The following is a 24,183-nucleotide window of genomic DNA, read 5'->3' as shown; positions in this document are numbered from 1 at the left end:
CCAGGCTTACTTCCGCTAACAATATAGTGCGAAATCTTTCTGATCACGCGCCGGTCCAGCTAGCTCTCCGCCTTCCTCACTCTCAACAGTGGGCCTTTACATGGCGGCTTCCCCCAAATTCTCTCGGCGTCTCCGGCTTCTGTGACGAGATTCAAACCGCAATTTCTAACTATTTTGACTTAAATGTCGGCTCTGTAGACTCGCCATCCACTCTGTGGGAGGGTTTTAAGGATGTGATTCGCGGTGAGTGTATTTCGAAACAAGCTGGAGTTCTTCGCTCCATCCGCACCACTTTAGATAAACTAGAAGCAGAGATCAAGGCTTTGAACTCTGCTCATGCACTCCACCCCAGTTCTGAGACTCTTGCACGCCTGCGGGAAAAACATTCAGCATTTACTGAGGAGGCCAAGAGGGAACTCTCCTTCCTTGGCAGAGAGGCCCGGGCTTGCCGCTATGGCGAGGGTGATCGTCCTGGCAAGACCCTGGCCAACCTCCTTCGACCCCCCGACCCCCCCCCCGGGCTGCATAGTATGTCATGGCACTTCGAGATGGTGGACCTACTAGAACCACTTCCCCTGAGGAAATACACACGCGTTTTACAGATTACACACAACTCTACGACGCGGGCTTCGCATGAGGACTTCAACCAATATTTTGACACCCTCTCACTTGTCTGGCTCGAAAATTACCATTGTGAATTTCTAGACTAGCCCTACTCTAAAGAGGAAATACTTGCCACTATTAATAGCTTGCCTGGTGATAAGGCCCCTGGATTGGACGGCCTGCCTGCCTCATTCTATAAGACTTTTGCTCAGCTTCTGGTGCCACATCTGGCCGCCATGTACAACGATTCCATCGAAAATGGCCTCCTCTCGCCATCGCTCCATGAGGCAATGATCACGCTTCCAGACAAACCGATTGTCGCGATTCCTACCGCCGCCTTTCTCTAATCAATCCGGACAATAAAACTTTTGCTAAATTAATAGCCTCCAGTCTTCTCCTCATCGCCCTCCCTGACCAGTCCGGTTTCATTCCAGGCCGTGCTACATCCCACAACCTTCGGACCATATTCTCCGTTCATCAGATTAATCCTAGCCTCCCCGCAGTGGCAGCTCTTCTTGATGCCACCAAGGCATTCAACACCCTGGAGTGGCCCTTTTTATTCTTCCTTCTACCGCGCCTCAGCTTCAGTAACATCTTTATTCAGAAAACTTTACTCCTCTACACCCGAACTTCTGCCCACCTTTGGATCAATGGACAAATCTCCGATCCCATTCTGATTGAGCGGGGTACCCCACAGGGGTGCCCGCTCTCCCCTATGCTCTTCGCTATTGCGATGGAGCCCCTTGCCGCCAGACTCCGGCAACACCACACTCAGAGGGGTATTGGCATTTCGGCCCACGCCCTCTTGGTCTCTATGCGGATGACATCACATTGTATGTCCGCCATCCCCAAGAAAACCGGAGTCCTCTTGTGCGCGAGATAATACAGTTTGGTGGACTCTCCGGCATACAGGTGAACGGGAGTAAGTCAGTGCTGTTCCTTCTTACTGATGCCACCAAGCCATTTACCCCAGACTTTCCTATTGTATGGGCCTCTAGCCCCACTCGCTATCTAGGTATCTGGCTGAGTAGGGACTTGGATGACCTTTGGAGGGCCAATTTTGGACGTGCGGTGGACTCGCTCGTGTCCAAAATACCTCACTGGAACCGGCTCCCCCGGTCACTAGCTGGTCGTATAGCCATTGCCAAGATGGTGGTTCTTCCAAAATTCCTTTACCTCTTTCTGAATATCCCCATACCTTTAACTGCCCATTTATTTCGTAAGATCCGCTCCTTGATCATATCTCTTGTCTGGGCAGGCAAACAACCCAGGATTGCATACGATATCATCACTCTTCCCATGTCGGTTGGGGGCATGGGCGCTCCCAATTTTAAGCTTTATTCCTTAAGTGCCCAGGCCAGCTTCTTACATTTCTGGATTTATCCCGCACCTTATCAGCCACACGTCGCGATTGAGGATGACCTTGCAACCCCTTGGCCGCGGTGTTCAGCTTTTTGCTCCGGCCCATCGCCCACGAGCCGAGGTGGATACGGTTGAAACCTTGCGCTGGGCTTGGCTGGGACTGCGTCCGATGTTATCAACTAACACTATGCAGACTACGTTATCCTGCTTTCCCTCCTCTCCAACCATCGAGCATGGCCAAACACGCCGCCCGCCGAGACTAGCGGATCTCTACCCCGGAAACACGTTCTATTCTCTTCCTGCCTCCTCTGGTCCCATGGACACATTGCTCTTTTATCAGCTGCGGGGTATCTGTAGGGAGTTGCATCCCACGTTCCCCCAACCTCCACCTTCAATGCCCTTTCTTGACTTCATCTATTCATTCCCCACTCCCTGGAAGCTGGTGACCAAATTATACGCCCTCACGCTATCGACCACTTCCATCTCCACTGATTGTGCCCGTGAGGCATGGAGCGAGGATCTTGGTGTGGACATTTCTCAGGCCGACTGGCTCCATTGCTGCAATCAGACGAAGAAACTATCTCCCAACTACCGTCTCAGTCTTATACAGTGCAAATACTTACACAGGCTATACCGCACCCCCGTCCAGCTACATAAACTGGGACTCATCCCTGCCGATGGCTGCATACGCTGCTCTGCCCCTGCCGCGGACTTTTCTCATCTTGCTTGGTTATGCCCAGGATTTCTGGCGGGAGGTCTTTGCCACCGCCTCAGATCACCTCCATACCAGTTCAGCCCGACCCACCGTTATGCCTGCTGAGCATGGTTAAGATATGCCCGGATGCCTCTCGCCAACTGGTCGCAATGCTGCTCGTCCTTGCGCGGCGTAGAGTGTCCATGTGCTGGGGTCGTAAACCGGCGTCTAAATTCGCCCAATGGCTCGAGGACGCTTCAAGATGCCAGACTCTACTATCTGAATTCTGGAACGTTATGCCTGCAAGATCTCGCCCACCCGACATCTGGGGCCCCCTAGTGACATATCTTCATACCCGCTCACATCCGAGCCAAACTGCCTCTCCCGCACTCCCCGCGGCGGCCGCCGGCGTTGGTCAGTAGCTGCTTCCTTCGCGGTCCCTCCCTCTCCCCGGTCAGACCTGCTTCTTCTACAGTGCTATCACTATATCCTACGGATGTGTATTTTCAATGGTGCTATTGCCTGATTGTACAAGATAAAGTTTCTCTGATCGTTTTTATTTTTCTCTAATCGTGGTGTATTCCGCAAGTGGCCAAAAGGTGTATGATGCTCTGATTTGATGCACAATTGCATTTTGGTGATGCTGAATTTGTCAAAAGGTTTTGAAGAAAAAAAAGAAGAAAAAAAATTACGGCTATGCAGCACATGTAGGAAGGAGTGCCAGGGAGTGCACAGGCTGTGGGATACGTCATGACCTGAAGTGTGAGCTCGATGGATAGGTGCGAGTCTGTTCTCTGCACGGCTCCTAGCTGTCAGTGCAGAACAGATGTTGTACACTCGTCTCAAAAGATTGAGCTGCTCCAATCACTACCCCACACAAGCATTTCACTTGCACCCTGCCCAGGTGGGATGCTGAACTTCCCCAAGAGCTAGGGGGGCTATGCTCATATGTATAATTGGTTCCTGCCCCCTGTTGGATGAATTTCTGGGGCTATCGGCAGACTGTTGTTGCCATGTTTGGTTTTCAATGTTATGTTTCTTCTGCGCATAACTCGCTCCTACAAGAGTTTTGCTGCGTGATATATATGAAGATGTATGCCCTGTAATGATGCTACGGAGCTGAGTACATGGGCAAACATTGAGGTTGCTGTGATATCCTGCTCTAACAACCTGAAATGCAATATATGATTCTTTTTTAAATTGCTCCATGACCCTATGTGACAACATATAATGTGATACTTGTGCATTATGAATAAAATAAACAAAAAGTGGTAGCTTCCGCCTCTCCTGTTTTTTAGGGGGGGGGGGGGAACGGGGTGTTTAAGCTATAATGCCAGTACACTCCTTTGGGAATGAGTTACCCGCGCTTTATAAATTCTATTAACATAACGGGTCTTTGATACACAAAGCAACGCAAGCGTATAAGGAATCTGATGCAGAGGGTCCTTTCAGACCAGCACAGTGTCCAGCTGATTCGAATGAAAAATACCAAAATGACGATACCAACCAGGATACAGACAACCGATATTCTCCAAGATTCAAACTCGTATCATGACTGGTGGCGAATATGGATACTACATCCCCATTCTGACAGACACAGACTCTTAGCAAGCGAGGAGGAATATTAAGAACCACCTATACACGGGGTCTGAGATTTGGGCTCAGGGCCCCCACCCTCCACCCCTCCCCCCTAGTGGAGCTGTGGGGCGAAGGTGTTCCTGATTGCCTCCCAGCTCGCTGTGGTCTTGACCTGAGGAGTAGAGTTTCAGCCGTCAATAGGGTGGTGTGGAGCGGCCTCTTTGCTGGTGTGGCCTCCCTCCCCCTTCTTCTGCTGCGAGCTGGTGCCGGTCTCGGGCACACCCTGCTTCCAGCTTGACCTTGAGCTGCGGGGCCTGGGTGCTGTGACACTGCTCCCCCCCCGGCCCCCTCTGGTGCTCCGGTAGGATGCGAGGAGCATTTCGGCTGCCAGTTCAGGCAGTGGTGACATTACCTGTCTGGATATCCCTCCTGGACGGTCCTGTGTTACCGGTGGTGCTGCGTGCGACCTCCGCCGTTGGGTTTAGGCCACTACATCGGGTGGTAGTGTCTTCATGGTCCCGGCTTCGCCCTAGGCCCTCCACTCGCAAACCAGTAGTTGATCTTTGTCCCCCTTTGCTCCGGTGGTTCCGGGGGCTCCAAGCTGACGCCAGCCTTGGCCTCCGGTTAATTCGCACACCAGGAGCTCTCCCCCGCTGCCCCGCGTGGATCCCGGCTGGAGGCATCAGCTGTGGTCGAGGGACGGTGTGGAGTGGCCGTGTCCTGTTCCCTTCCTCCCCTGGCGGCACTCTATTCTCCAGCCTGCTCGGCTGCCTGGGATCCGCACTGCATCTCCTTGCTGCTGAACAGTAGCTATGGGTAAGGACAAAGCACCCAAAACCCCCACCACCCAAACAAAGATGGATCGCTTTACCACCACGGACTCCAGGGCGACTGGTGGTCCCGTAGACAAAGGAACCCCTCCCGCAACGGATCTCTCAGCCATCCTCCAGGCTATCCACGCATTGCAATCCTCGGTCGAGAGCAAGATAGCCGAAGTCTGAGTGGACATGACTGATCCGGCAGGACCTCCGCAACGCCACTGCCCGGATTAAAGAAACTGAGTCCCGCATATCCATTGTGGAAGACTACGTCCATCAACTCCGGATCCAGGTCACCCGACTTCAGTCCCATACCCAAGAGCTGCACCGACGGGCCGAAGATGCCGAAAACAGGTCCTGTCGGAACAACCTCCGCCTGGTCGGGTTTTACGAAGGGGTGGAGCAGGGGCAGACGGCGGACTTCGTAGAGCGCTGGCTGCGCTCGTGGATGCCAGAGGGCTCTCTCTCCCCCTGGTTCACGGTCAAGAGGGCACACCGCTCGCTTGCACTTCGCCCGCAAACGGGAGCACCCCCTAGACCGATCATCCTGCGGATCCTCAACTTTAAAGACAGCGACGTTATTTTGACCGAGTCCCGTAATATGCACCCTCTTAAATATGAAAACCTAACGATTATGATCTTCCCTGACTACACCCAGGAGGTGCAGAACCAGCACCGCTCCTTTGGAGAGGTCAAGCAAAAGCTACGCTCGCTTCACATGCAGTACAGACTCTTTTACCTGGCCCGTACGCGCGTAGTGTTTCATGATAAAACTCTCTTCTTTGATACCCCAGATGAAGCATGGACATGAGCAACAGAGGACCGCCCGGTGAGATCAGGTGCCCTGAATCTGGCCCCCCCCACTGGCACTGGAGATGCCCAGTGAGACATGCCGGTTCTCCGACCGAGACGTAGGCACTCTAGTAGGCAAAGAGGCCAGAGATGCGCACGCTCAGACTCTCCGATGGGTCCTTCTCGGCGACCTACACCGAGCCACCTGGCGGGACTCTCCCTGTCGGACGTGCTCCGGCTCCTTGGGCCGCTCCGACACAGGGGCTACTTCACCTTGTTAATCCTTGCGTGACCTGCCGGACACTGACCTCTCCCGCAGCCCGACACTCCTCTCAGGGCCAGCTTGAACCTTTAGTCTCCCCAGAGGCTGGCCGGTTTAGTCCAGATGCTCGAACTCTGCCTAATCATTGACTTTGTTTCCCGATGGCTACGGATATGAACATCCTACTACGAGGAGGGGTCCTCCATGTTTTCCTGCTTCCAAACGTTTTAGTTTGGTACTTTCGCTTCACTATTTATTGTTCGTGCGACTGATGCTTCCATTCCTGAAGTATAGGGTGGAGGGGGTTGGGAGGGGTTGGGGCTACGATCCCAGTTTGTTCTGTTTTTTGTTCCTTTCTTTCTTTGCACTACCACACCATTTTCATATTTAGGTGAACGCATACTACTCAACCTTATGGCACCTTATTCCTTAGCTTTAGGCATGATCCCAGTCAGACGGCCTCTGCCATAATCGCCGAATGCTTGGCCCCCTTCCACGACTTCCCCCTGCATGGAGCTTATGACGGGGCGTCTTCGCTCCCCATAATGTCCTGGAATGTTAACAGCCTGCTGGACAAGATCAAGCGCACAGCGATCCTGCGATATGCCCAACGTCAAGCCGCAGACATACTCCTGCTTCAGGAGACCCACCTGATAGGCAACCACTGCCCCTTCCTAGCGCGACATGGCTATGGCGGGGTCTGGCACTCTGGCTTCAGTAGGGGGTCAAGGTGAGCGACTATTTTGGTGCGTCGAGCTCTTCCTCTGGTGGCACATAAAGTGACGCATGACCCCCCCAGGGCTGCTTTATCCTCCTGGAGGGAACCCTTGGAGATCGCTCCCTTAACCTATTGGCTGTCTACTCCCCTCCCACCCTGTTGGCCTCCACGCTCCAGAGACTAACATCAGAGGTCGCTGCCTTGCCCATGGGGCTGACCGTCATTGGGTGGGATTTTAATGCAGTTATGGATCCCGGCTTTGACACCGCCTCGCCCCCCTCTGCCTCTGGGATTGCCCAATCCAGCTTCCTCTCGGCTTGGGCTGCCGGCCTGGGACTTGGGGATGCATGGAGACTTTGGCATCCAACAGCACGACAATACACTCATACCTCAGCCTCACATGACACGCATTGACTGTTTTTCTGCTGGCACAGGATTGCCGAACAAGTAAAGACATTACCATCCTCCCCAGGGGCCTGTCGGACCATTCCCGCTGATGTTACACATAGGCTCTCTCCCTCCGTCCTCACGCCCAATCTGGCGCCTCAATGCCTGGTTTCTCCAAGATGTTGCGTTCAAAGCTCAAGTCGGTGCCGAGCTTTGCCTCTATTTCACCACTAATCAAGGTTCAATGTCCTCCCCCCGCACCCTTTGGGAGGCCGGGAAGGCCACCATTTGGGGGTTTGCCAAAGGCCAACTCAAACTCACCTGTGCAGCATGTGATTCCCAGCTCACACTCCTAGAAGCACAGGCCGCCCAACTCGAGATCCTACCCCCTGACAGATCTGAGGCTCAGGACAGGAGGCTCACGTTCTTGCGGGATGAAATCACAGACCTCCTTGGAGGCTGCCAAATTGCTCTGGCGGTTTTCCGTGGCCAGTGTATACGGCTGGGGAGATAAAAACGGGAAGCTCCTCCATCGCCTCGCCACCTACCCTATGGCCAACCGTACAGTACGGAAGGTGATTGGCACGAGCGGTGAGATCCACCGCGCCCCGACAGCAGTGGTCCAATGCTTCGCCGCTTACGACGCCACTCTATTCAGCAAGGACACCTAGCCTCTCACTCCCCGAGCTCCTCCGAGGGGAGTGTTTCCCTCTTCCGTGCCTTGGTGAAGCTGAGGCGGAGGCGCTGGACCTCCCGATCACCCCCGAGGAGGTTTCAGACGCCATATCGCGAATGGCAGCTGGTAAGACGCCGGGACCGGATGGGCTCCCCCAAGAATTTTACACGTCATACCGTGACACCTTGGTCTCACCTTTAATGGCAATGTACAGTGATGTGGTGGATTGTGGTTCCTTCCGCCCAGAGACGGACCTAGCCGCCATAGTAGTGATCCCCAAGTCTCAACCTCCCTTGTGCTGCTGTTCAGACTACCGTCCCATCTCTCTTATTAATACTGAGCTGAAGATCTTCGCCTTTGTTTTGGCCAATCGCATACGACCGCACCTAGCTAGTCTAGTTCATTCAGACCAATGTGGCTTTATGCCTCTCCGAGGAACCAGACACTGCCTTAGACGCCTTCACCTTGCCCTCGCGAACCAGCACTTACTGTCCCCCCTATTTATCTCTTCTCCTTGTGGATTTTGAGAAGGCCTTTGATTCGGTTGACTGGGGCTACTTGGCATTGGGATAGATGGGCTTTTGAGTCCCCTTCCGCAGCCTGGTGAAGACGCTGTATTGTCAGCCCCGGGCGCAGGTCCTAGTCAATGGTGCTCTGTCCCGTCCCTTCCCTATTAGAACAGGTACGAGGCAGGGGTGCCCCCTCTCACCGCTTATGTTCAATGGAGCCCCTTGCGTGCCTTATTCGATCAGTCCGGTCTTTCACTGGATGGAAGTGGCCCGGTTTGGTAGAAGATAAGATCAGGCTCTATGCGGACGATGTGCTGCTGTTTCTGGCAGACCGTGCTCACTCGGGGGCCCGTTTACTCCGCGCCTTGGACCTCTTGGAGTACACCTCGGGCCTTCGGCTAAACCCGGCCAAATCAGTTCTGGTTCCCCTTCATTTATCACATGAATACTTTGACTGGCAGTAGACTATCCCTCTTCGGAGGCTGTCCTTCAACTATCTGGGGATCTGGGTGGCCCTTCTCCCCGACCTTGCCTGGTCGCTTAACGTCACCCCTCTGGTTAAGCGGGTCCGTGCTGACCTCCTTAAGTGGCAAACACTACCTCTGGACAGGATAGCCCTATTTAAAATGATGATTTTACCTCGCTTTCTATACATGCTCCAGAACATGCATCTCTCGTTCGCCAGGTCCTAGTTTCGGGAGATTGACAGTTTGGCCACCAAGTTTCTCTGGGGTGGACGGAGGCCCTGGCTGGCCCTGGCCCAATGCAGGATCCCGCCCTTTGAGGGAGGCCTTGGGATGACGAGCCTGTATCTCTACTATTTAGCGACTCGGCTCCTTACGGTGCACAATTGGTTTAATAGAGGCTGGTCCGACCCGGAGTACCGCCTGGAACTACACACCCTCTGTTTTTCTACTATCCAGGGGATGCTGTATGGGGACGCTGTTCCCCCAAGCTCTCCAGGGGGTCACGCGCTGAGTGCTCCTGGCTTGGCGGGCCTCCCTGCGTCATACCCACTGGTCGGGCAAACTGACCCCGTATACACCCTTATGGTGCGGCACCAGGCTCCATGAGGTTGCTTCTAAGGCTTCCGGCCCTCGGACCTCATTGGGATCTCCCTGCTAGGTGATGTTTGGAGTGGGACTCATCTGCGCACCTTCCAGGATTTACAGGTCTGACATTCCCTCCACTCTTCTCAGTTCTTCAGATATCTTCAGTTACGCCATGCCCTCCACTCCAATATATCGGATGGCACTCCCTTGCCCAAATATAGCCCACCCAAACCTCCGGTCATGACTGGCGACCTGGGGAGAGGAGGGATCTCTCGTATCTATTGTTTCCTTACAAACAACACCCCCAACTCCCTATCTCAACTCCGGGACAAGTGGGAGGGTTGGCTTGGGGCCCTGGAGGACGCTGACTGGAGAGATGCCCTGATGGCTCCTTAAATACTTGCTGTCTCAGCAAGGCTCCAACTAGTCCAAATATATTTCCTGCACACTGCCTATCTTACACCGCTGCGTCTTCACCGTTCGGGGCTTCGACCGGATTCTTCCTGCCCCCGCTGTCCTCACCCCCAGGCAGATTTTTTTCCACATGGTGTGGCTGTGTCCGGTGATTCAGAGGTACTGGGAATCCGTAGCAGGGGAGCTCACGGAGGTCTTGGGCTGGGAGGTTCCCCTTTATCCTACAAATGTTCTCCTGGGTATTACTGAGGGGTTAGATGGCACTAGGGCTGAGAAGCTCTTTCTCAACACAGCACTGGTGGTGGCTAAGAGGGACATTGCAGCGCTCTGGCTGAACACTGCTGCTCCTACATTGGTACGCTGGCACAGGGGGGTAGACTGGTGTGCCGCGCAGGAACGGCCTCTCTACGTGGCCAGCGGATGTCCCAAGAAATTGTCGAATGTGTGGCAAGTGGGTTGGAGTGATAGAAGACTAAAATGGTCTGGTACATTGTCTTGTGCGGGTGACCCGCTATCGGCCCTATGTATGTCAACTCTTTCATGCCGCTGTGATATGTTTGTATCTTTGCCTTGCCTTTTACGATGTGTTCCTGAATGGTGTTGTGCTTTTTGTTGCAACCAAAATCAATAAAATTGGTTATCAAAAAACATTTTTTTTTTTTTTTTAAAAAGAACCACCTATGATGCAGGTACAAGTCGATCTGATGAAAGATCATCAATCTATGAGGACTCATTAATAGGCCAGGTTTTCTCCTACTTTATCACAACCTCAGAGTCCATGACCACAGACAACGATCACATCTGACCAAACTGCCACACCTAATTGAACCACCTCAGCCACATGAACCACTCGTACCTTTATTTCACTAACAACCTCCACCATTGTCGCCACTTCCACTAGTTTCCCACATTCTCAGGAACATAAGATGTAGCAGGTGATGACACCATTCAATAGGTCAGGAATGGGATAGCGATTTCCCTGCAAGAAGTGAAACTGCCACAGGTGGGTGGTCTGCATGAAAACATTGTGAAATTACACAAACACACCCCCCTCCAATCGAAAGAGCTCAACCAGATTCTTTTTTACACAACTTTAAAGATACCGTAAGGAAGATGTCTAGGGCAATTCCTTTTAGGACTATGTCTGGCTTGTGAGTAGGAAATGTATGCACAACCCTGCTTCTCTACCCTTTGTCGTGTGTAGACTTGAAAAAAGAAAATACAGGGCCCTAGAAGACACCACAATCTATTAGACTGGCCACGCAAAAGCAGACCCGGCTGTCTCAGAAATATAAGAAATACTGCAGTAACCCTACAACTAGCACTCTTCCAGCCCCAAAAATAAACTTTTATAAAGAGGGTTCCTCCTGCGCAACCAATGTATTCTGTGGCACCAACTCCCTCTGCAATCTGATGGAGATATGGCTGCAAATGTGGAAACACTTAGCTTCCTACCGGAGCACAAGATAATTTTTGTTTCAGTTTGTTACTATTGCTAGTTTAGGTTTTGGAGTGCTTATGCAAAATTGAAGGGCCCCACTGACTGGTAAGTACTTTAGCACAGTGGTTCCCAAACTTTTGACTCCTGAGGACCCCCATTGAGTCACCACTGGAAGCCGGGGACCCCTCAAACATTAAAACAGTAATTCGAAAAACATTAACACACGTGTGCACACAAAACAAATACTCCAATTACTAATGATTTTAGGTGCATATTTACAAGCCCCTATCACCATGGGAACATCACTTTTTGAGACGTTCCCGTGGCGATAGGGGCTTTGCCTTATTTACAAGGCAGCATTAAGCCACTTAACGTGGCTTAATGCTGCCTTTTAAATAAGACCCCCTTTCACCCAATGTTTAGCGTGAAAGGGGTGGGCAGTGGGTGTTGCAGTGGGCGTTTCCCCTGCAACACCCATTGATTTTGACGCGGCCCCCTATTTACAAGGGCAGCGTAAATGGGAGGCAGCGCTAAAATTAAGACCAGGGAAAACCTGATCTTAACTTGGCGAAACAAGGAGAAATGCTTCATTTCTCCTCGATTTTGCAAAACGCCTTGATTATTTATGTTCAGGAAGGTGACCCTTCCTGCACATCAACAATCTTTAAAAAAATTAAAAAGACATTTAGTAACTTCCATATGTGCTGCATTAAGCAGCACACATAGAAGTGACAAAATGACATTTCAAGATTTTTTATGTGCAGGAAAGGGGACCTTCCTGTACATAAACAATCTTGCCCTGTTAAGTGTAACGCCAGTGCAGGGGAAACGCAGGGCTGCACCATATTCTTGTAAATATGGTGCAGCCCTGCGTTTCTGAAATGGGGGAGTGTGTTGTTAAGCCAAGGAGGCTAACGACACTCTGACACTTCTGCTGTATTTTATATTGAAAGCATTTGCAAGAAAACGAAAGAAGTTAATGGGAAGGTTGGTGCTGCATCTCCATGACTAACTTTTCAATGGTTGGTTTTATTTTGCAGTACGAGGCTCCTGCTCCTGCCAGGGCCAGACTGGAAATCCAAAGCAGCCCTGGCAAATAATTTCAGACCAGTCCCCATACGGTGCACACCAAGTGCAGTGAGTGAGCCTGACCACTACAAAGGGGGCTTTGGGAGGCTCTACCCCCAAAACATTTAGGAAACAATGGTGCAGTCTACAACACATTTATCACTATATTTTAAATTGTATTAGCTTTTAAAGAATAGTAAATGAAGACCTGACCATGCACCAGAATACGACAATCTTTCTGGCGGTCTTCAATGATTCCCCCACTATCACCCTCCAACAGTGCTTCTCATCTCCCCATAGCCCCTCTGTCACCTGTATTTCATTTTATATAGCATCTCTCATACCATTGTAGGATGTCTGAGCACTTTACATCACACACATATAGAGACAGTGAATCATGCGTGTAAATCAGTGTATCGAAAATGTTACATAAGGCAAAGGGGACTACAAGGTGAAGAATTCACATGTCATTCATACTGGTAGGCATTTTTAAAGAGTGCTTGGTCTGGAGAAGCACAAACACAGGATTCAGAACATAAAGTGGTTAGCATTGACTTTAACAATAAAAATGTATTTCCACCCAAATAAACCTTTTTAGCAGCATCAGGATAATGAAAGACTGGGAAAAAACATAAGTCACTAACTTGTACCTTGCAGTTTGCAAGCAGCTGTTTGATGACAGTTTATAGGTGACTGTGCTAGATTACGATTGTCACTTATGAACTGAACAGTAACAAAAGAATCTCTCTGACAAAAGCAGTAACCCACTGACCTATGCATATAAAATACTGTTTTTTAAAATGCATGGTAAACGTTCTTTGCAGTAGGCATTTTAACCCTCTGCGCTACATTAGATAAGTCAAAGCTGCCACTGGACAAAACTCTCACCACTCTCCACCAGGGACATTAATCACTTGTGTTATCTTGACACTTTTATTGTTCTTTGAAAAATGCTAATTAAACAAGATACTTTGCAGTGCTTTCAAAACTTCTGCCTGCGGACCCCCTAGGAATGTGTCAGGGACCCCTGGGGGTCCGCGGACCACAGTTTGGGAAATACTGCTTTAGCATATGCATACATGAAAAGACCAATGCTGTGAAAATTTGTATTTTTTTGTTTTCCAATCAGATAGCCCACTTAAACGGTTTTTCTTATTAGACCAGCCTGTAGGCTGTGCCCTTCCCTATAAAGTACAACATTCATTTATTTGGTTCTACAAGCATCATGTGATTAGTAAGCTGTAAGAATAGAGGAGGGTTTCCAAATTATCATGAAACAGTTGGGCCATTTATGGATTACTTATTAGACCACAATATTCTTTGTTGACTAAACCAAAACGTTAAAAGAATGACATTACAAATGGCAATATGTTAAAATTGTCAACTCAACAGAATAAATGTGGAATGCAAAAAAGTAATATACACTAAAAGGCAAGTCTGAAATAGACATCAGGAAGACCAAATATAAGTGTACCAAGTTAAGAAGGAATCAAAGTGGGAACTGCTAAGCACACCCACAATGGTAAACCCTACAGTCAAACATATTACCTTCAAGAAGGATGGGTCTTTCTTCACCACTGTGGCAGAAGCAGTAGAACAGCAGTCACTAAAACAAACTGCTAATGCTACAGTAGACAATGACTGAATCGGGTAAATGTAAGTAGACCGTTCAAGATTTTTATAACAGTGGAGTAGATATATTTTTAATTAATCACACTAAGATTTTCTTGAGGTAAAAAGAAAAGACAGCCAACACGTGTTTTGCCCATTGGATAGCACATTGGTCTGGGGCTCCTTCAAAGAAGGGAACTACGTAACAGGGAGTTGCAAAGAATTTTCGTTCATTTTCCAAAAGGTTACAATGTCAGGGCTGATATGCAAAATACAGGCAAAAAGATTATCAGGTCCTCTGTCAAGGTGTGCTGTAAAGAAACAAAAAACAGAACTGTCTACCTACATTTACTCAATTTGGTTTATACCTGTGGTTTTAAGGGATTTTGCCCACAAACATGCTGTTACCGTTCACAATGCAATCAGTCATTTTATGTAAGCTTAGCCCCCAAACATTATCCCTTCAACTTAACTGGGAATTTTTCACATGGAAAAACTACAGCTAATGAAACCACATCCTGTTTGTACAACAGCAATGTTTTGTGTACCATAATGGTGACTTTCTCAGCCTGCAGGTTTGCCAATACCAACTTTCTGGATTGAAAGCCACCTCTTGGCAGGACCATACAGTACTTGGAACGTGGTTGATTCAGATCACGGAGCACAATCATGAATCACATTCTTCCTACTCCACCTTTCCTACAATTTGCTTCTCGAATAAAGGAGCCAACTGGTGCACTGTATGGCTAAAGGCTGAAGAATTAGCAAGAGGTGGCAGATAACAAAACAAGCCAAGAGACGGAGTAAGAAAATACCTTCAAAAATAAATGACTCTCTCGCGTTGTTCCCATTTATGAACATAGTGTAGATTACACAGCAAATGGGAATTACGCGAGTAGACAGTAAGACAAATTAGGCGTAGGTAAAGTAATAGCACTGATTTTCGTGATCGAAGTCGATAAATATGGGAGCACACCTGGAGAAAGTATAGTATGCAGAATCAGGAGTAGCTGCCTGGCATGTGAGTACACTGGTGCATGCCTAGAATATACCAGCAAGACATAGGGAAGTGCAGTAGACATTTGTAGAAGTACGAGTTACTTACCTTCGGTAACGATGTATCTGGTAGAGACGATTCTAGCCGCAGATTCCTTCACGTCGAATTATCCCCAGGCGAGAGACTGGATCCGGAAACTTTTTGCCACAGCATCCCTACGCGTCGGGGCGACATCACGCGACTCCGCCCAGGCGTCGTCCGCATACGTGACATCAACGAGGTCACATAAGACCCGCCCTGGCGCGCCCACGTCAGTTTTCTTCTGAGAACATTTCCGCACCACAACGCGGAACCACCAGATAAAGAAGCATTAAAAATGCAATATGTCTCGCCTTTCATTAAGTTGAAGCCATTTCGAAATGAACTTCCCTTGGCGGTCCTCTATATTTGTCAGTGAAAATGGCATGCAAAACCCTTGGGGGAGGGAGGGAGTGAAATGTTCCACTTCAGCCGCCAATACAGTCTGTGTTGCTACACAGCATGCGCAAATAATCTGCATGGCGTGTGAGGAGCTATATGGGTGCCCTATTTACTGCTTCCTACACAAAGCTTGTTCCCAAGAATGAAAATGCTCGCTAACATTAAGTGCGCATTATGAGCTTCGATATTTTTTAAAAAATATTTGGAGGGAGCACTTTTTACATGAAGGTGTATGCTCCGTTTCGAATGGCAGGTCAAGCTACCCAAATACTAAATATGAACTTTAATAAATAAATGAATAAATCACGGCTGCAAACGGGAAATAATTAAGAGCACGGCCCAAATTTCCCAACTTACCCCGCACCCTAATCTCATTACCGGTGTTTATTTTGTTTACATCAAACATGGCTTTATCCCAAACGTTTGCGAACATGGGATGGGCGCTGTCCGGCATATTCACTCTGAATTTCGATACAGCGCTCTGGCTTTTCAAGTTGTATAAAGATGACTTTGATTCGCTGAGTGGCAGATGTCAAATATGTGTCTCTTCCCTGCAAGCAATCTCAAATGACTGTTGACAAAATAATATATTCTATCTAACTAATTCCATCACTTTTTTGCCTGTGCTACATCTAATGTCAGCGCAAGCTCACTTTGGCATTCATTCACACGTTGTGTAAATCATTGTATTGGCTGCAGCATGTTAATATTATAATCAGTGCTTTAAATGGGCCGGTACTGAGTACCAGCACTTTTGTATTTTGAAACGAGAGTACCTGCACTTCTTAAGAGACACAAAATACTTTAAATTGGAGAGTACCAGCACTTCTCAGAAACAGGAGGGTTCTATTTTCCCATTTCAAGCACTGACTATAATGTGCTGTAAATCCACCCACTGCTGATGCCTTCTCGCGGGCTGTGCATGTAACAGGCGACAGATCATTTACGGAGATCGACTAATGTCAAAAAGCGTAAAGTTAGTCCACTCCACAGACTTTAAATGCTTAACAGCGTATAGACTGCAGCGCCATAACTATTCCAACTGTTTGTGATGCTAGCCAAGATTTACGAGACCTTGGCACACCATCAATCAACAAGCTGATCGCAGCAAAAAGAAGTGGATGCATGCTTGTTTTTGCTGTCAGTTCCCACGGGGCACAAGCAGGCATCCACTTATGTCAGGACAGCTGATCGCAACAAAAAGACAGAAGTGGATGCCTGCTTGTGCCCCGGGGGGACAGCCCAAAAAAAAAAAAAAAAAACACCCGAAGCGGCATTTTTGGTGCCATGGCAACAAAATGGCGTGGGACTGTCCACTGTCCCATGGACACGCGCATGCGGTCTGCATTGGACAGATGGCGAGAGCAGCCATCTTTGTCCATGCAGGTGCGTGCATGGGCCAACGGCGGAGAATCGATTCCAAAAGGTCTCTATGACGAGAGCAGCGCATGCACTGCTTTTCGCCAGGCGAGACCTAAAAACTGTGGGAGCATGGAAACAGTGAGCGAAGAGCAGAAAAATGGGAAATAAACGGTGACTAACACCACCAGGGTAGTACCAACACCGCTGAACCCAAGGGCAGGGAAAGAGGAGAGAAGAAGCAGAAACCTGCGCAGTCACCCTGCCCACACAGAGACAACCTCCCATCCCTGTGCCCCGGAGGCAAGAACAGGCGTAAAAGTCATGGTACACGTAGGAAGCCCACCCCCCTCATCCTGAACAAGGAAAGGGACCAGTCCCAAGACAGACATGGACAACAAACGTCCAAGCCACCCCAACCTAGAAGGCAACCACCCACAAGGGACAAGGGCAAGACAAGGCCAGATGGCCCTTAATCAGAGGATAGCAATGGAAGGAGGGGAGGGAGGACAGGGATAGAAAGCAATCCCCCCCTAAACCTGGAGTAGCCAGAGCAGCAGAGCACCGGAACCCCATCCTCCAAGAACCAAAGGAGGAATGAACCACCCCCAGACGGAGCCACCCATCAAGAACAAGGAAGGCACTCACAGGAGACACAGCCCCCTACCGGGAGGCGAGTACCGAAGACCAATCCAAGGGTCCTCGCAGAATAGGGGAGGAAGGGCGGGCCATGAAGGAATCTGCAGCTAGAATCGTCTCTACCAGATACATAGTTACCGAAGGTAAGTAACTCGTACATCTGATAGAGACTACTAGCCGCAGATTCCTTCACGTAGAATAGATACCCTAGCAATATCCCCAGCCCTGGTGGAGGACCTCCAATAGATGGTGCGCCGGAAAGTGAGACACCGGATCACCCATGCGCAGGATGCCCACAGCCGTGGACACCGCGTGAGCGAAGGCTGCACCCGCCTCCGTAGGGCCCTGCGGTGGAGAAATCAGCTCCTCCGTGGGCGATGGCTGCAAACTAAGGCGGCCGTCCCCAAGCGGGGCGGGCAAGGGCCAGACCTGGAAGTCAGAAGGAGCCGAAGAATGAGGGACCTGCCGCTCTTCCGACGAACACCTCTGCCCCACGAAGGGCAGGGAGCCGCCCTTCGACGCCGGTGAAAAAGACACCACACAGCGACCAGTCTCTGGGGAGGACGACACCAATATGCAGAGAAGGAGCGTCCGAAGACTAATCTGCGGTACGACCCCTGCACGGAGCCGTAGAATCCGCTGCCTGAGGTAGGACGTCAGCACCAGCCGGAGTCACCAGACAAAGGACCCCCAAGTACCCCGCACCGGGGACCGGAGTGGATACCAGAGTAGAGCTGGAGCCGCACCGCCCCGGGGTGGCGCCGGGGTGACGCCAACCCGACCCCCGCCGAGGCAGCCACCTGCGCGGGGAATCGGGACGGGCCTGGGGAGTGGCACGAAGCCCTCCGACAGACGTAGCCCAGAATGAGACGAAGATCGCTCGGCAACCCATGCAGCGGTGCCAGGGACGATTCACCCTCCGACAAGGCAGCCACTTGTGTGGAGGGACGGCAGGGGCCCGGAGCGGGATGAGGAGGGTCCACCGACCTCCGTGGATCCGCACGGTCCAGCTGCTGCCGGCACCGTAGCGGTGTCACCTCGGCCTTAGATAGGACCACCCTGTCAAAGGACCGAGAGGGAGTCGGGGATGCGACCCGAGCACCGGCGACTTCCCGCGACACCACAGGGACCCCTGTGGGAGTTTGCGGCGAGGCAGAGACGCCGTGGCTTGAAGGAGGTGCCCAAGAGGAGCCGCACCCCAACAGCACCACATCCTCCAAGCCTGGATCCGAACCAGTCGGGGCTGGAGCCACCGGCGGCACCGCAGAGGGCCCTGCGCAGAGCAAGGGATCCGCCGGCGCCCCAGGAGGGGAAGGAGGAGGAGACGCCAGCGAGGCCTGCAAAGCCGCCGCGTATGTCTCCATTTGGACTCTCGATGCCCCAACACCGGGAAACGGTGGATAGGACGACACGCGGGGCCGCATCACCCGCTGAGAGTCAACGCCCCCTGGAGGCCGGAAACCAGCCCCGTGGACAAACTGCGACACTTACCCACTGGGGAGCGACGCTCACGTGACATCGGAGAAAGGCGAGGACGACGACCACGGCAGAGTCTGAAGCCGTCCGTCGAAGCAGACCGAGGGGAGGAAGTCGACCTGGAGACACGCGCCAAGAGAAGTTTCATCCGGCGCTCCCGCTGCAACTTCGGCTTCAACTGTTGGCACTGCGCAGAGTCTGTGGTGCCATGATCCTCCCCCAAACACCACATACAAATGAGGTGAGGGTCTGTCGCAGACATAAGATGCCCACAAGACGTGCAAGTCTTATAGCCTGAAGGCATTCGCACACTGTTCCACTAAAAAGTGGAAGAAAAAAGGGGCCTAACAGGCCCGTAGCAAGGATCGGATCCGCGTTGCACGCCGAAAAGGAAAAAACTGACGTGGGCGCGCCGGGGCGGATCTTATGAGACCTCACTGATGTCATGTACGTGGACGATGCCTGGGCAGAGTCGTGTGATATCGCCCCGCCCCCGGCGCGCAGGGTTGCTGTGGCAAAAAGATTCCGGATCCAGTCTCACGCCTGGGGATAATTCTACGTGAAGGAACATGCGGCTAGTAGTTTCTATCAGATATGTATGATACTGAATAAAATTCTACACAATATGAAGGGGTGAGGCATTTAAAACCCTCTACTCCAGCCCCCCTAGCCTCAACTTCAACACACCAAAAGGAGTAGAGAGTGAATAACAAGACTGTTCGTGTTGGCATGTGCTATATGTGGAAATACTGCCCTCACTCACACAGTTGTGTGACATGCTTCATCATAGGGCTGCTTCAGTACACCCCAGCGCAAGCCAATGCCTGGGGTGGAGCAATAGGGTATGGGAAGACAAAACATTAAAAATCTAGAACAATTAGACTGGGATCACTGAAAGTGAAAGTGCAGTGCGAGTTAAAACTAGCTCGGAGGTGTCACTATGCGTAAAGTTTAGTACTGGACCCTCCAGCCAGGATTAAAAACGTGAAGGATGGTGGTGACTGGGAGAGATAATGAACTCCTTATACCCCTCCTTACTGCCAATTTGTCAACATGTTTCAGCCGGTGGTCTGGAGGGAGGAGACTCGTCCTGAAGCCAAGAAAAGCAGACAAACTAAAGGATTACATTGTCCAGCCCCCTCTACTTGCCAAACGCTGGGGGAAATACCAAAGACCCTCGTCCAACTTCACATGCTAAACTTAACATCCTATTGCTGTAACCTCACCACAAGCTATCTCAATAAGCAGATTGTTAAAGTCTTACATATTTCACTGCCTTCACAAACTCAGCAACAAAAGACCTTCACCATGATCTTGTCCATACTTAAAAATCTAATTTATGAGATTAGCCAATGATGTTTCAACAAGACTTTATACTTATTGGAGTCTTGCACTGATTTTCGGAGTGTGTCAAATGAAACATATGATGTGAAAGTCCGCTCTTCAGCAATATGAGAACTATCCATCCTACTAGTGACTGACGAATAAGAGTTCATTCAGAAGCAGGCAAAAATGTGATGGACAGATATTTGCATAACACTGGCCAGTGTCTACAGTGGCAGTTAGCCAAAAACAATGGTTAGAACGCTACCCAACATGATTTGCAGAGTTCTAAAATATTTCAAAGCATCCTCAACACCTTGTGTATTTCAATAAGATTTACAGGTGATTTTAAGGCTAGCCACAGACCTCAAAGGTCTCTGCCCATCACAACTTCCCCCACATGGTTCAAGTGCCACTGAGAAGGAGGATGGTGTTCCTGGATTGAGGATGTCCTGTTGCTCAACTGCTTTCCTCTGAACCTATGGATTTTCCAAATTAGTGGAAATCTGGCACTTGTGTCACGCAACCCACTAATATCAATAATGTTTTAAAAAAATTGGGGTGAAAAGTTAGCCAATAGGATGACAAATGCTGAAGCGCATCATAAGGCTGGCAAAATGTCACATTCCAGGGGATGGTTTGTGTTTATGACATCTCCACAGTCCTGTAGCATGGAAAAATGTAGTTGTCCGACACCCTCTGCATTTTTGGACTGAGGCAGTCTCATGCAGTTTTTATTTTTAAAGAGATCCCCAGTATTCACATATGCTTTATGGGTGTTGGGGGAATAACGTATGAATAGAGCAAGATCAGACTGCTGCCTGTGTCTTGCTCTTCATACAGGATTACCCCTAGTGTCCCTCTCTCGGGTCTCCCACAAACAATAAGTCATATACACCATGGCACTATAGTGTTGTCCTCCATCTGGTCATATTCAAGAGGCCACTTTAAAGACTAGAAGGCACTTTTGATCAAAACTGCACATTTATGTATCAGAAGCAAAGTTTAAGGCGATAAGTGTCAATTATTAAACTTCAATTAGCATACCCATCTTTGATGAATGACATTGGAGCTGGAGGAAGCAATTCTAGTTTTCCAACCGTCCAGCTTGGGCGATATATACACTCTTCTGGCAGTTTCACCGAAGGCAAACACTGGCTGGGGAGAATCTTCAGAGGAGCAAACATGGAACACCCCACCAAAGCTTGGATAGTGTCAGGTCTGAAGACAAAGGAGTAATCCTGTTTAAAAATAAAATAAATATTAGGAAATGTAATATTTGCTTAAAAGAATCTACACTAAATGAGCAAGATGCACCAACAAACTTACCGAAGAGTGGTCTACTATTAAAATAATATTCTTATTCGAAGATAACCTTACCTACCTTTGGAAAAGGTACATCTGATGGATGTGATGCTCAGACAGATCTTATAAAAGTCTTCACAAGATTCAGACTCCAGACTCCTTAACATGTCCTCTCTCTTCTTTCTTCCCCCTCACATTCCCAATAACACCCCCTCACTGCTATGACAATCAACGATGCAAAGTAATGCTGTTCAGCATCAGGAATCAATGCACCGTGCTTTACTGAAAGATATTGTGGATCCATATAAGCATGTGGGAAAACAGCAGCATTGTTTTCAAACATATCGTGCAACAGTCCACATTTTAAAGATGCAGACAGCAGCACCAAAAAAGGGCAAAACAAATTCAAAACCAATGTCTTGAAGTAGGTGAAGTGGGAAGGTGATAAAGAAATCCGAGCCCAAGTATTGCTTCATCCTCATTGTACGAGGGCAGAGGTAAGGCGGAAGAGAGGCAAATCACTTGAGATACATGAAACTCACAAATATCCATCACAAAAACATAATGAATATCTCTACCGCTCCCTTACTGGTTTAATCAATTGGCACCAATCTTTCTTACACATAGGAACCCGATGTGGATACGAGCATGGGTTCCAGGAATGACTGATGAGGAAGCTGAAAACTAATTGGTTACTTCACTGTAGAAGTTGTTTTAAAGCTTTATGAATTTTCTGGACTAATTTAGTGAATTATTTAGTCATCTAGTGGCTGGATCGGGAAAGATCTCTTCAAGTCTTTTCCTGGTGGGTAATTGTCAAGTCTGTCATTGTGTTTTTCGGGAATGTGATCCCAAGTTAATCTCGAAAAACTGAATGAAAACTTGGAAAAATAATATACTTGGAGCATCCCACACCTAGCACTAGACAATGGGATGTTAAGTTTTGCATCGGCAATACACAGCATGCTACAAACAGATTTAGAAAGGTTTCCTTTGCTGCCTCACAGTATCCTAGGTTCAAATACTGCGCATACACCATAGGAGTACCCTCCCAAGGCAATGGTGAAAAGTAGGTACAGGAGAAAGAAATATCTTACTGACCATGAAGGCATCTATTTGCAGCGTGAAGTGCCTTAGATTCATATGCTTGACATTATCCTGCCATCTAGTGTTGGGCTCAGACTATTACAAGTTTTTTTCTTCGAAGAGGTCTCAGATTCACAAGATATTGTATTCCAGTTTGTATTGAGCATGTTCCTCGGCGCCTTTGTTAAGACTGTTTTTGGTTCATCGGGTGAGCGTTTGAAAGATAGGGTCAATCAAGTAACAGAATAAAGAGAACATGCTTATAAAGTCTTGAGTATGTTAAATAAGTTTTAAATAGATTTAAGTAATTCAAGCAAAAGCTTCTAGGACGTGGGTGGGTGCATGGGTCAACTCCGCCAGGACAACCCCCCCCCCGACACACACACACAACTCCACCCCACTCACCTGGACTGGTGTTATATATGCAATGGTTGTATAGCCTTTAATGCGGTTTATAACATTTGTCTTGCAGAAAGTTGGTATTAAATTGTCTTTGATAGGAACCCTGCTGTTAATTGCTATGATTTGAGTCAGAGGAGAAATGTCGTCTACTTGTACCTATGCGTTGATTTCTACAAAAGGAACCTCTGTACTGATATGTTAGTAGGGCCCACATTGCTTTAGCTGTAGGGCTTAGTTTTTCTTTTTTCTTTTTTGTCCTCATTTGTGCAATAATCTACTAGGAAGAAAATGAGAAGGTTTTCGCGTTTCCAAGTAAGGCTGTTACTGGACAAAACACGCTTACCCCTACTTCATGTCCCTTGGAATCCAATCCGGTATGAGTTTGAGGGGGGACGCCTGGAGCTCATATCCCATTCTAGGGATCCGGGAATTATTGCAGAAAAAATTTAATCATTGGACATTTTTGAGACCGGTCATACACAAATTAAATATATTAAACCACCCGTGAAAGTTAACTAAGCTAAAAATACCAGATTCCATATGTCCCAAAAGTCAAGCTTCTTTAGTCCCGCCCTGTTCTTATCAATCTTTCGCACCCTTCGTATCGTGTCCAACCATTCACTCTTAGACAGGGGAAGTGGATTTATCCACTTGATACAAATCTCATGCCTGGCTAGCAGTATAAACATAAATATTAGGTGTTTAGTTTCCTTTCCAAGCTGATCCTTACCTCCTCATTCAATACACCTAAAATACATAAAAGACATGCTCACCTCCAGATCTATGCCCAAAGTGGTTGTGAGGACCAAACTTACATCATGCCAGAATACCTGAAGGCTGGGACAGCGGAAAAACATATGGAGATAGTCTGCTTCTTCCTCCCCGCACTTGAAACAACATTTGATCACCTGCCTGTTCATCCTGGTCAGCTTTTTTAGCGACCAGTAGGCCCTATGTATTGTAAACAGATGTTATTTTAAGGGGAGCCGCACTAACAACATGCCATAGCGTAGACATTGATACTTGCCAGAGGGTCTGCATGTCTCCTGATGAAAAGTCCGTCCTCCAGATTTCCATGGGAAGAACAAACTCCTCCTCTCCGGCTAGAACGAACAGCCAACACCACTCCGA

General features: G+C 49.1%; 1 protein-coding gene across 1 annotated transcript in view; it reads right to left on the bottom strand.

Annotated features, from left to right (window-relative positions):
• The window catches only part of MED13 (mediator complex subunit 13), a 1,552,815-nt gene that overhangs the window by 901,641 nt on the left and 626,991 nt on the right, over positions 1-24,183 (bottom strand). Inside the window, exon 15 of the mRNA XM_085649419.1 lies at positions 21,307-21,500. Within this exon, the coding sequence (XP_085505545.1) occupies positions 21,307-21,500 (194 nt within the window). The remainder of the gene's footprint in view (positions 1-21,306; positions 21,501-24,183) is intronic.

The sequence above is a fragment of the Triturus cristatus genome, chromosome 3_2, assembly GCF_964204655.1.
Source record: "Triturus cristatus chromosome 3_2, aTriCri1.1, whole genome shotgun sequence".
Taxonomy (NCBI): Eukaryota; Metazoa; Chordata; class Amphibia; order Caudata; family Salamandridae; genus Triturus; species Triturus cristatus.
Note: the sequence above shows the minus strand (reverse complement) of the source record. Positions and strands in the feature narration are given on the sequence as shown.